Source organism: Capricornis sumatraensis, chromosome 2, assembly GCF_032405125.1.
Source record: "Capricornis sumatraensis isolate serow.1 chromosome 2, serow.2, whole genome shotgun sequence".
NCBI classification, from domain to species: Eukaryota; Metazoa; Chordata; class Mammalia; order Artiodactyla; family Bovidae; genus Capricornis; species Capricornis sumatraensis.
This window is the reverse complement of record NC_091070.1, coordinates 184,453,505-184,466,078: the sequence shown is the minus strand read 5'-3', so window position 1 is coordinate 184,466,078 and position 12,574 is coordinate 184,453,505. Positions and strand designations below refer to the sequence as shown.

At 38.8% G+C, this 12,574-nt stretch overlaps 1 protein-coding gene across 3 annotated transcripts in view; it reads left to right on the top strand.

Annotated features, from left to right (window-relative positions):
- Positions 1 to 12,574, top strand: part of PATJ (PATJ crumbs cell polarity complex component) — a 364,628-nt gene that overhangs the window by 30,295 nt on the left and 321,759 nt on the right. For all 3 annotated transcript variants that reach the window (XM_068992464.1, XM_068992473.1, XM_068992482.1), the window contains exons 9-11: positions 1,023 to 1,114; positions 3,560 to 3,701; positions 9,645 to 9,788. In XM_068992464.1, the coding sequence (XP_068848565.1) occupies positions 1,023 to 1,114; positions 3,560 to 3,701; positions 9,645 to 9,788 (378 nt within the window). The remainder of the gene's footprint in view (positions 1 to 1,022; positions 1,115 to 3,559; positions 3,702 to 9,644; positions 9,789 to 12,574) is intronic.

The window sequence follows — 12,574 nt, the reverse complement described above, 5'->3', positions numbered from 1 at the left end:
GTTCAGGGAGACAAATGTGTAAATAACTCTCAGTTGTTTGAGGATAAATGAAATGTATGTTTTAGCAGAGATACAAATAAACTCATCATATGGCAGATGAAAAACTCATTCTGTCAGAGGGAAATGGAGAATTCACAAAGAAATAGATATTTGTACTAAACATGGTAAAGGAGAAGGATTTTGACGGCGGGAATGAGATCAACAGGAAGAAAAAAATGAGAAAAGGGATACAATCATGAAAATACTTGGAGCTTTGGTGGAACATCATGAGTCTCGTGTGTCTAGACTTCTGTCTTATTGGAGTGGATGGTAGTTGGAAGTCGAAATAAAAAAGAAAGTTTGGGGCAAATTATGGAAGTCCTTGAATGTGATTCTATCAAATTTACATTTTATTTCATAGGCTGTAGGAACCAATGATGTTTGTTTTCCTTCTATAGACAATATTTTAAGTGCATTTGAAATTAAAAGTATAAAATCATCCAGAGCTATGGTCTTTCTTTTTCTAACTTCTCTTCCAACCCCTTCCCATAGGCATGTATAGTTTCTATACAGTTGTAATTTATATATATGTATTATGAGATCTAAAGATAGATGGTCAGATAGAAGCGAATGTGAGTAGTCAACTAACTATAGGCAGGAAGACCTACTAGGACCCTCTTGTCTTCATGCTGGTAAGTAATGAATGATGAAGGCTTATGCCAGGTCACCAGTGAGAAGGGAGAAAGACTAAGAGAAGGGGAGACTTAATCTGAGCTCTCCTAAATTCCAGCTGATATTGGAGTGCATTTCATCGAGGTTCCATTACTGATTATTTTTCCAAAAATAGGTATCAGTCAAGTCATTTCAAATTCGAGTCACTTGTGATGGTGACAGTTTTAAATAATCCATCAGTTTCTCTGCTTGTGTTCAGAACAGCATTTATCAAGCCTCCAGTGAGCCCCTTTAGCTAATTAACCTCTAGATATGAATTTTGCAATCAAGGCCTAATTAGAGCTTTTTTCCATATGTTTTGTGCATCTTAGGAGAAGCTTCAGGGATCTATGTGAAAAGTATAATACCTGGCAGCGCCGCATATCACAATGGTCAGATTCAAGTGAATGACCAGATAGTTGCTGTAAGTAACTGCCCTCTGTTACAGGATTGAATCAAGTTGAGGGAGGGGGGAGTTATCATTATTATAATATATATGCAATGGAAATGGCTTAATTTAGTTTTATAATGTTTTAAAAAATTAAGTTTGTACAGTGAAATTGTATCATCAATTTGGACTCTCATGGTCCTTAATTTTTTTAATTAAAAACTTTTTTTTAATTGAAGTATAAGGTGATTTGCAATGTTGTGCCAATCTCTGCTGTATAGCAAAGTGACTTTGTTTTACACATATATATATATATTCATTTTTAATATTCTTTTCCACTGTGGTTTATCCCATGAAATTGGATATTGTTTTTCATATTATACAGTAGTCATTTATCCATTCTAATTTTTTTTAACTGTCTGTGAAGAAAGGAGTCATTAATGGTTTTGGTAAGGAAAAAAATACTATATACATATGTATATTATATAATATGCATACACATATATTTGAAAGATGCTCTAACATTCTCCTAGAAAACACTTTTCAAGCACCTCTTTGTGTTCTTCAAATTCATCAATTTTATATGCAACCAATAGACCATTTACTGGAACTGTTTATCATTGTGAAAGTAGTTTTTCTATTAACAGTAATTAAAAGAAATTTTTAATTGAAGGATAATTGCTTTAGAATGTTATGTTGGTTTCTGTCATACACATGAATCAGCCATAGGTATACATATGTCCCCTCCTTCTTGCATAGTAATTTTGAGTATATACAGAATTGAGATATTCTATGTATTTGAGAATATAGTCATTGCCTTTCATCAGTTGAGATTGGTATTTCCTCCATTTAGTAGAAATTAGTTTAATTTTGCAGTTTATTTTCATAATAATTTTGAAGCAGGTAGACACACATTTAATTTAGTGATTCAATCAGAAACAAATGTTGGTATAATTTGAATGTTTGTCCTTCAAGTCCATTTAAGGAAGCCCCTTTCATGACCCTTGGCTTTCCAGTGTTGGCTTAGGAAATGTTGCTGGAATTGACCATTTGGGGACTGGTGATAAAACTTTGGAGAAAATCTTAGGGAAAAAGTTAAGCAGTGGTTTGACTAGCTTGAAGATTGAGTGAGGAGACCTACTAGTTCTGTTGGACTTAAGAGTGTGATTCCCTGGGCCCAGCAAAGAGATGAAGTTTCCAGAGCCCTGAAGACAAGGAGTCTGCAAAATATGGACTCATTTTCCACTCTACCTTCATTGGCTGAGCAGCTGCTAAGAGCAAACACCGCATCTCCTGATGCCTGGCAAGCAAATGCAACTTTGCTCTACAAGTTGGTTGCTTCTCTGAGGTACCCACCTGTACATTTGGGGAAAGACTTAGGAACAAGGTGACAAGCAGCAGTCCTTCAGTGAGACTGGAGAGACCCTAGGAAAAAATCTGTTATGAAGGAGGGAGTGGGTCAAGTAGAGGAAATGGCTGTTAAGATGACTAGGACGCTGGCGAGACAGAAGAAATGCTTGAAGAAGGAAACGAGAGGGCTGGCTGCAGTTGCCCTGGCATCTTCAGAAAGCAGTAGTATCCCAGAGGAGTGTGAGGAGACAAGAGAAAGACTCAAAAAGAAGAAAAATGAAGAGCCCCAGGAGGCTCTCAGAAGAATGAAATGGAAGACCCATCTGTCTCCTCCTTCAAACCCAAGAAGAAGAAATCATTTTTCCAAGGAGGAGCTGGTTCGTAGTGATCTTGAAGAAATAGCTGGCAGTAGAAGTCTTTCCAAGAGGAAGAAAACTTTCACCAAAGAAGAACCAGTTAGTGACCCTGAAGAGTCAGGAAACAAGAGAGTCCCAAGGAAAAGAGGAAATTGTCTTCCAAGGAGGAGCCACTCAGTAGTGGACCTGAAGAGGTTACTGCCAGCAAGAGCAGTGACTCCAAGCAAAAGCAAAAGCTCAGAAAGCTCCCCTAGGAAAACCAGAATGGACATCTCCCTGGTGGGTCATAACTTGCAGAGATATTTCACAACCGTTTGTCTAGAGCCCAATAAAAACAAAAACAAAACAAACCCCTTCCAAAACAAAAAGAATGTATGACTGGACTTGATTGAGATTAGTAAATGCCTTCTTTCACATGCTTTTTAAAAATACTGGAAAACCTAATGGAGGGAGATTAGTTCCTTCTGGAAAATATCACAGTGTTATATGGTACAGGGGTGAAGTATTGGATGGTCTCTTTAGGCTTCTATTAATACATCTTGAGAGCTGTGTATAAAAATTGACCACATTTTATGGCACTTTGCCTGTTGAATAGCATCAGAGACTAAGATCCACTGCCTCTTTCAGGCTGTAAGTCAAATGTATGACTTAGGAATATGGGTTTCAGTTTGCTTTCTAGTTTCTCAGGAAGTTTGTCAACATGTTTTACTACTAAATTTGCATTCAAAAGAAGCTAACTCGAAACCTCTGTTTAATGTATCTCTTAATGTTGTAGGTTGATGGTGTGAATATTCAGGGTTTTGCCAACCAGGATGTTGTTGAAGTGTTACGAAATGCAGGACAAGTGGTACACCTAACCCTAGTTCGAAGGAAAACATCCTTGTCTGCTTCTTTACCTGAAGGCCCCTCAGACAGAGGTAATTAATTCCTTTGTCCCTCCTCCAACCTTGTAGTCTGGGTTTAGAAGAATAACTTAATTATGATGTTCTGTAAGTCTGGGAAGGAAAAACTGCCTACCTTATGTAACCCAGTGATGGAGAAGTGAATCAGCTCATTTATGCATTGAAGAAGAGTTTCCTTTGCCTATTATAATATGTCAGTCCAAATGTTAGAACGTGAACCCTGATATGCATTCATCTCTGACAGCATCTCTAAATGGAGATGGAAGTCATTTTCCCCAAAAGCTTCCAAATTTCATTTATTACTTGCATTTAAATAGTAAAGCTTTGCCAACCTTTGTTCCAGAGGCTCTCATTTGTCTAATGCTTTGACATTTGCAGACTTCAGGTTTCATAGTACTTCTAATATTTGATTCTAATATTTCTTGATTTACTCTGTGAACTATAGCAAGAGAAACTAAAACATGGATTTCAAAGGAAGCTTTGATTTATAAAATTATATTGTTATTTTGATTATAAGAATAGCAGATTTATGGAACAAATACATAATTCTATACATGCCAATTTTTAATTCTCAACTTACAGATAGATCAACAAATTTGGTAATTATGGGAACGCATTCAATTTAAGTTGAATGACTACTTACATAACTAGTGAGTGGGAAATAGTTTCATTAAAATTTGTTAGAAATTGAATATTTTTTTTTTCCCATTCTCTGAAGGTATATTATTATATCCTGGAAACTTTTGCTTTCAATTGATATTGAATTATATTGATATTTACATTGGAACTTTTAAAGTTTTGTATGATAGTGAAAATTTTGCTGAAAGGTAGATGTGCTGTCTACTGCATTGTATGTGTGAAATTTAAAATTGGCTAAATAATACAAATTGTACATATGCTATATTGACCTTAAAAGGTTTGCATAAATATTTATACCAATATAATAGTTTTCAGCAGCTCTGATAGAACCCTTGGCTTTAGTCTGCTGTCTCAAATGAACTGTGTCATCTGTGAATCGGCAGTTCTTTACTGGGCATGCCTACATTTTTAATTTTTATTGCGATAGGTTTTGACCCTAAATCTGCACTTCTTCCATGGTTTGGGTGTCCTTCCTATGTGTTTCATACCCTTTAGTACCCTTTGAAGAGCACTTTGCTGGAGCGTTTATCATACTACGTTGTGGTCACCTGTTTTGTGTGTGGCCACTGTAATGCAGGGGAGTGGTTATGTCTCTATCCACTGTCCCATCTAACACATCTCTGTGTGCCTTCTTTATAGGCAGCAGTTAAGTCTATTTTACTGAAACGGACTGCACAGCTTCTAGCTCTTGAGTGATTCCCCTTCCCCTGCCTTTCAAAAATCTTACCTTTTCTCCTCTAAACTCTTTTTATTTGCATACCTTGTGCATTCTTATTTGTATATCAATTTGCATACTATTTGTAACACACACACAATCGTGTATTGCTTTGTACTTTGCACTCTGCCTAGTGTGTAACTCTTTTCCCCAAGCTACATCAGCAGCGTCTGGCTGGCATTTGTTTTACTGGCACTGGGCTGTACATTTAGTGTGTATTAAAAGTTAGAACTGGACATGGAACAACAGACTGGTTCCAAATAGGAAAAGGAGTACATCAAGGCTGTATATTGTCACCCTGCTTATTTAACTTCTATGCAGAGTACATCATGAGAAATGCTGGACTGGAAGAAACACAAGCTGGAATCAAGATTGCTGGGAGAAATATCAATAACCTCAGATATGCAGATGGCACCACCCTTATGGCAGAAAGTGAAGAACTAGAGCCTCTTGATGAAAATGAAAGAGGAGAGTGAAAAAGTTGGCTAAAACCTCAACATTCAGAAAACGATCATGGCATCTGGTCCCATCACTTCATGGGAAATAGATGGGGAAACAGTGTCAGACTTTATTTTTTTGGGCTCCAGAATCACTGCAGATGGTAACTGTAGCCATGAAATTAAAAGACGCTTACTCCTTGGAAGAAAAGTTATGACCACCCTAGATAACATATTCAAAAGCAGAGATTACTTTGCCAACTAAGGTCCGTATAGTCAAGGCCATTGTTTTTCCTGTGGTCATGTATGGATGTGAGAGTTGGACTGTGAAGAAGGCTGAGCGCTGAAGAATTGATGCTTTTGAAGTGTGGTGTTGGAGAAGACTCTTGAGAGTCCCTTGGACTGCAAGGAGATCCAACCAGTCCATTCTGAAGGAGATCAGCCCTGGGATTTCTTTGGAAGGAGTGATGCCGAGGCTGAAACTCCAGTACTCTGGCCACCTTATGCGAAGAGTTGACTCACTGGAAAAGACTTTGATGTTGGGAGGGATTGGGGGCAGGAGGAGAAGGGGACAACAGAGGATGAGATGGCTGGATGGTGTCACTGACTTGATGGACGTGAATCTGAGTGAACTCCGGGAGTTGGTGATGTACAGGGAGGCCTGGCATGCTGCGATTCATGGGGTTGCAAACAGTCGGATACGACTGACTGAACTGAACTGAACTGAAAAGATGAATGTTCTAAAAATCCTATGGAACTTCCTTGGTGGCGCAGTGGATAGGAATCTGCCTGCCAGTGCAAGACACACAGGTTCGATCCTTCAACTAGGAAGATTCCACATGCTGTGGAGCAGCTCAGCCCATGTACTGCAACTGCTGAAGCACTGCAACGACTGAAGCCCGAGTGTCTGGGGCCTGTGCTCTGCAACAGGAGAAGCTACCACAATGTACTACAATGAAGGGTAGCCCCTTTTCATCACAACTAGAGAAAGCCAGCATGCAGCAACAAAGATCCAGTGCAACAACAACAACAAAAAAAGTGTGGTTTAAAATGTCATATTAAGATCTTAAGGTCATATTAAGTTTCATATAAGAACTTTTAACTTATTTTTTTAACTTTTTATTGTAAAAATGTTTGAACACACAGGAAAATTGGAAAATGATATGAAAAATAACCACAGAATCCATCATTTAGATTTCAGCAGTTAACTTAGCCATGTTTGCTTCATCTATTTAGCTTTTTCTGAACCATTTAAGAGTGAGTTGTAGATATCATTAGTCCTAGGTACTTCAGTTTACAGCTTCTAAAAATAGCCATGATATCATTATCCAGAGAAAATTAATAGCAATTCAGTTCAGTTCAGTTCAGCCGCTCAGTCGTGTCCGACTCTTTGCGACCCCATGAATCGCAGCACGCCAGGCCACCCTGTCCATCACCAACTCCCGGAGTTCACTCAGACTCACGTCCATTGAGTTGGTGATGTCATCCAGCCATCTCATCCTCTGTCGTCCCCTTCTTCTCCTGCCCCCAATCAAATACCTAACACATAGTTAAATTTTCCCAATTGCTCCCAAATGTCTTTTCTAACTCCTTTTTCCACTTCCCTTACTCCTCTTAAAATCCTCATAAAATCAAGATAATTGATTTTTATGCATTGTACTCATTGCATGTATTATACTTCTTCTTCTTTTTTTTTTTTTTAGTATAGAAGAATCCCTTGTCCTTGCCTCCATAGCATAGACTTTTTGGAGGGATTTGCTCATTTGTCACTGGAATACTACGTTCAGAATTTGATTGTTTCCTGTGGTGTTATTTAACTTGTTCCTCTATCCCGCATGTTTCTTGTGAGTTGGGAGCTAGAGCTAAAGCCTGATATTCAAGTTTATTTTTTTTGTTGTTGTTAAGATTTATTTACTTATTTAGTTTTTTGGCTGTTCTCGGTCTTCATTGTTGCACACAGGCTTTCTCTAGTTGCAGTGAGCAGGAGCTACTCTTTGTTGCAGTGTGCAGGCTTCTCAATGTGGTGGCTTCTCTTGTTATAGTGCACGAGCCCTAGGTGCAAGGACTTCAGTAGTTGCACCACATGGGTTCCAGTAGTTTTAGATTGCCAGCTCTAGAGTGCTGGATCAGTAGTTGTGACTTGTGGGCTTAGTTGCTCTCCTACATGTGGAATCTTCCTGGACCAGGGATTAAACCAGTGTCCCTTGTATTGCAAGGCAGATTTGTAACCACTGGACCACTAGGGAAGCCCGAGTTCAATATTTTTGTAGGAATACTTTATAAGTCACTTGTAGTTATTTATGCATGCAGGTCAATCTGTATGCAGGTTAAGAAGCAACAATTAGAACTGGACATGGAACAACAAACTGATTCCAAATCAGGAAGGGAGTACATCAAGGTTGTACATTGTCACCCTGTTTATTTAACTTGTATGTAGAGTACATCATACGAAATGCCAGGCTAGATGAAGCACAAGCTGGAATCAAGATTGCCGGGAGAAATATCAATAACTTCAGATATGCAGATGACACCACCCTTATGGTAGAAAGCAGAGAACTAAAGGGCCTCTTGATGAAAGTGAAAGAGGAGGGTGAAAAAGTTGGCTTAAAACTCAACATTCAGAAAACTAAGATCATGGCTTCCAGTCCCATCATTTCATGGCAAATAGATGGGGAAACAGTGGAAATAATGAGAGACTTTTTTTGAGTGGCTCCAAAATCACTGCAGATGGTGAATGCAGCCATGAAATTAAAAGATACTTGCTCCTTGAAAGAAAAGCTATGACCAACCTAGACAGCATATTAAAAAGCAGAGACATTACTTTGCCAACAAAGTTCCATCTAGTCAAAGCTATGGTTTTTCCATTAATCATGTATGAATGTGAGAGTTGGACTGTAAAGGGAGCTGAGCACCAAAGAATTTATGCTTTTGAACTGTGGTGTTGGAGAAAACTTGAGTGTCCCTTGAACTGCAAGGAGATCCAACCAATCCATCCTAAAGGAAATCAGTCCTGAATATTCATTAGAAGGACTGATGTTGAAGCTGAAACTCCAATACTTTGGCCACCTGATGCAAAGAACTGAGTCATTGGAAAAGACCCTGATGCTGAAAGACTGAAGGCAGGAGGAAAAGGGGATGACAGAGGATGAGATGGTTGGCTGGCATCACTGACTCGATGGACATGAGTTTGAGCAAGCTCCAAGAGTTGGTGATGGACAGGGAAGCCTGGTGTGCTTCATTCAAGGGGGTCGCAAAGAGTCGGACATGACTGAGCGACTGAACTGACTGACTGAACTGTGGTTATTTAAAAATAACCTAAAATGGTTCTGGCGGGCTTCAGTCCCTGCGGTCACAAAGAGTCAGACACGACTGTGTGACTAACACAACAAAATGGTTCTCATACAACCTTCTTGTGTTTAAGAGAGAGTAATTGACATTCTTGAGATTAAAAGCTTAGCTAAGAGAAGAACCTCTGCAACCAGAGGAATTATCTCACTTTTCCTTCTCATTCACAAGCTTTCTTCTGTATAGTTCTTTGTTAAACTCATGATGACATCATACCAGAACCAAAATTGCCCAAAACAATGGAACTGGCTTCTGCTTATCTGCTCCCTGCCCACCACAGCAGTGAGCACTATGGCCCCCAAGGTTCTCCTCCTCCCCCACTCCCCAAGGCTGTATTGTCATCCTGCTCCGTGGTAAACTTTACCTTGCTTTTTTCTTCTTGTTGCCTAGTTCCTTGTTGTTCACTTGTCATTCAGTTGCTCAGTCGTGTCCTGTTCTTTGCAACCCCATGGACTGCAGCATGCCAAGCTTCCATGTCCTTCACCATCTCCCAGAGTTTGGTCAAACTCATGTCCATTGAGTCGGTGATGCCATCCAACAGTCTCATCCCCTGTGATCCCCTTCTCCTGCCTTCAATCTTTCCTAGCCTCAGGGTTTCTTCTAATGAGTCAGCTCTTTGCATCAGGTGGCCTAATACTACAAGTGTGTTTTCTAAAGAATTGAGCCATTATCGCAAATGGCATTTTAAAAAAAGGAATAAAATGTGTAAGTTACCTGAGATGTTTGTAATAAGGTTGTGAAATGGAAGAACAGCAGTGAAATAAGCTGACTTAAATATGATCTTTATCTGATAGTGATTCAAATTAACAATTCCTATTTTAGGAACTGTGGTAGAACCACCGAAAACACCAGCCTTGTTTCTGACTGGAGCAGTGGAAACGGAAACTAATTTGGATGAAGAGGAGAAAACTGAAGAAAGAATGGAGGATCTAAAAAACGACAACATGCTAGCCTTAGAAATACTGGGTAGGCACAAAGCATTCAATTCAAAGCAGTCAAAGTAATCTGACTTTATCATTTGTTAACCATTATCTCTCTTTATAGTTAACATAATGTGAAGAATTTTAGAGGTATTTTTGAAGATATAAAATAAGATATTCTTAATATCAGCATCTTAACACTTATGGCAGTTGATAATAAGCATATTTTTGTTTAATCGCTGTTTAATTATGTTGATTTCGAATACATTTTTATTAGTGTGATGATGTCAGCATTTTTAATTACTGCATACTTTAGCTTGTGTATTAACATTGATATAGCTATCTGTATACATATAGTAATATTTCCTTTTCACCATAACAATAGTGTATACATTTTTATATATCTTACCAAATTTCCCAGTTGCTATATATTTATTATTTAATTTTCTTTGTAATTGATGAGTACCTTTACCTTTGGGCTTTGTGGTATGTCTCCTTTGCTACTCTAGTTGACTCTATTCAGCATGCATTTTCAGTCAAAATCTCACTCAGTTCCCTGTACAAAGGCATTCAGGAAAGGCTTGCCAGTTGAATGAAATGGAATGCTTAAACTTCATCCATGTCCAGAGACACTTTGACTTTTGGCTTTGTTTGTCTTCTGTCAGGAAAGAAGGGCCTGAAGGAAGGAGTAAACACTTCAGTCAAATTTTAAAACTTCATATTGTTTGGAAATTTAGGTTGTTCTTTTTGATCCAGGTAAATTGCAGTTAATTTTTTCTATTTAAATTCATGTGAGCCCAGATAGGTGAACCGTGAATTATCAAGTGAAAATCAAATACTTTCTAAAGTTAGAAATACGGGTTTTCCTGATGGTCCAGTAGTTAAGACAGTGCGTTCAGAGCGTGTGGCACAGGTTTGATCCCTGGTCAGTGAACTAAGATACTACATGCCATGAGGCTCAGCCTAAAAGAAAAAAAAAACAGTAAAAAAGATAAAGTGAGAAATATTTTTAGAAATATCTGCTCAAAGGATCAACCTCACTCCTTTTTTTTTTTTTAATGTGTGTATATAATTTCAGTTAGAGAGTTAGACCAATTTCTTCCAACTTGTTATCATGTTAACTCTTTTTGCTGTAGGGGCAGACCCATTTTCCCTCTTCCCTTCTAGTTTCTTTGGTTGGTCTAATAATTAAATTAACATAAGATAGAGTCACACAGGAGAAACACAAATTTTCTATGTGTAGGAGTCCCATAAAAATGTGAGCCCTTAAAAGCAAGTTGGGCAATTGAGGCTTCTACGCTATCCTGAGCTAAGGAATGGGATGGGGGCCTGGGCCTTCCAATGGGAGGAGTAATTTACAGGATGACAAGAAGAGCAGATGTTTGATAATTAGAAATTTGCCCAGCTATGCAGATAGGTTTTTCAGATTTAAAAAGTTGTCTCTGGTGTGATATATATATACAATGAAATGTTGTGTGCTTAGTTGCTCAGTCATGCCTGACTCTACGATGCCATGGACTGTATCCCTCCAGGCTCCTCTGTCCTTGGAATTCTCCAGACATGTGTACTGTAGTGGGTAGCCATTCCCTTCTCTGTGGGATCTTCCTAACCCAGGGATCGAACCCTGGTCTCCTGTGTCACAGGTGGATTCTTTCCCATCTGAGCCACCAGAGAAGCCCACAATAGAATATTACTCAGCCATTAAAAGGAATGAAACAATGCTCTTTGCAGCAATGTGGATGGACCTACAGAGTGTCCTATTGAGTGGAGGAAGTCAGACAGAGAAGTAGAAATATCATGTGACATCCATTATATGTGGAATCTAAGAAGAAATGGTACAAGTGAACTTGTAAGACAGAAACAGACTCACAGACTTTGAGAATGAGGCTGTGGGGATGGGGCTGGGGGGAAAGTTGAGGGGAAGGGATAGTGAGGGAGTTTGGGATGGATATGTACACACTGCTATATTTAAAATGGATAACCAACAGGGACCTACTGAATATAGAACATGGAACTCTGATCAGTGTTATGTGGCAGCCTGGATGGCAAGGAAGTTTGAGGAGAATGCATGGCTGAGTCCATTCTCTATTCACCTGAAACTGTCACAGCTTTGTTAACTGGCTGCGTGCTTAATGTGTGCTTGATCACTCAGTCATGTCCAACTCTTTTCAACTCCGTGGACAGTAGCCCACCAGGCTCCTCTGTCCATGGAGTTTTCCAGGCAAGAATGCTGGGGTAGGTTGCCATTCTCTACTCCATAATCAGCTATACCCCAATATAAAATAAAGGTTTAAAAAAAAAGAAAACTCTAGGAGGGTCTGGTCATACAGGGGGGCCTCCACAATATTGTGGAAAAAAAAAAAAAAAACTTGTCTCTGGTTATAGCTCTCTTTCCGGTACATGTTCCCTAGCTAGATTCCTTTAGGTGGTTAAGGGAGGGATGAACGTATTTCCTGAGTCTGCTGGATCTTGGCTGTCTTTAGTTCAAAACAATCCACATTCCGAGGTGGCAATAGTTGGCATATTCTTAGTTGCCAATGAAATAATTGCGTCAGATCATCTTAATATTCACTTTTTGGGTGTGATCATTTTGTGTTGCCTAGCACTTATTGAGCTGCTGAAAGTAATCTCTTTCCTCTGGTACATAGGCCTTTGTTCTCTGCTTTAAAACTCAGGACTGTGACTTCGTTGTATGACTGAGGTAAAAATAAACTCAAAAGAATTATAGGTGAAATAAACATCTTATACATGTGTATAAAATTTCTTTAGATATCATGTTTGCAAGCTTATAGGTCAACCAACACATTACAAATTTTTTTAAATTAGCCTACC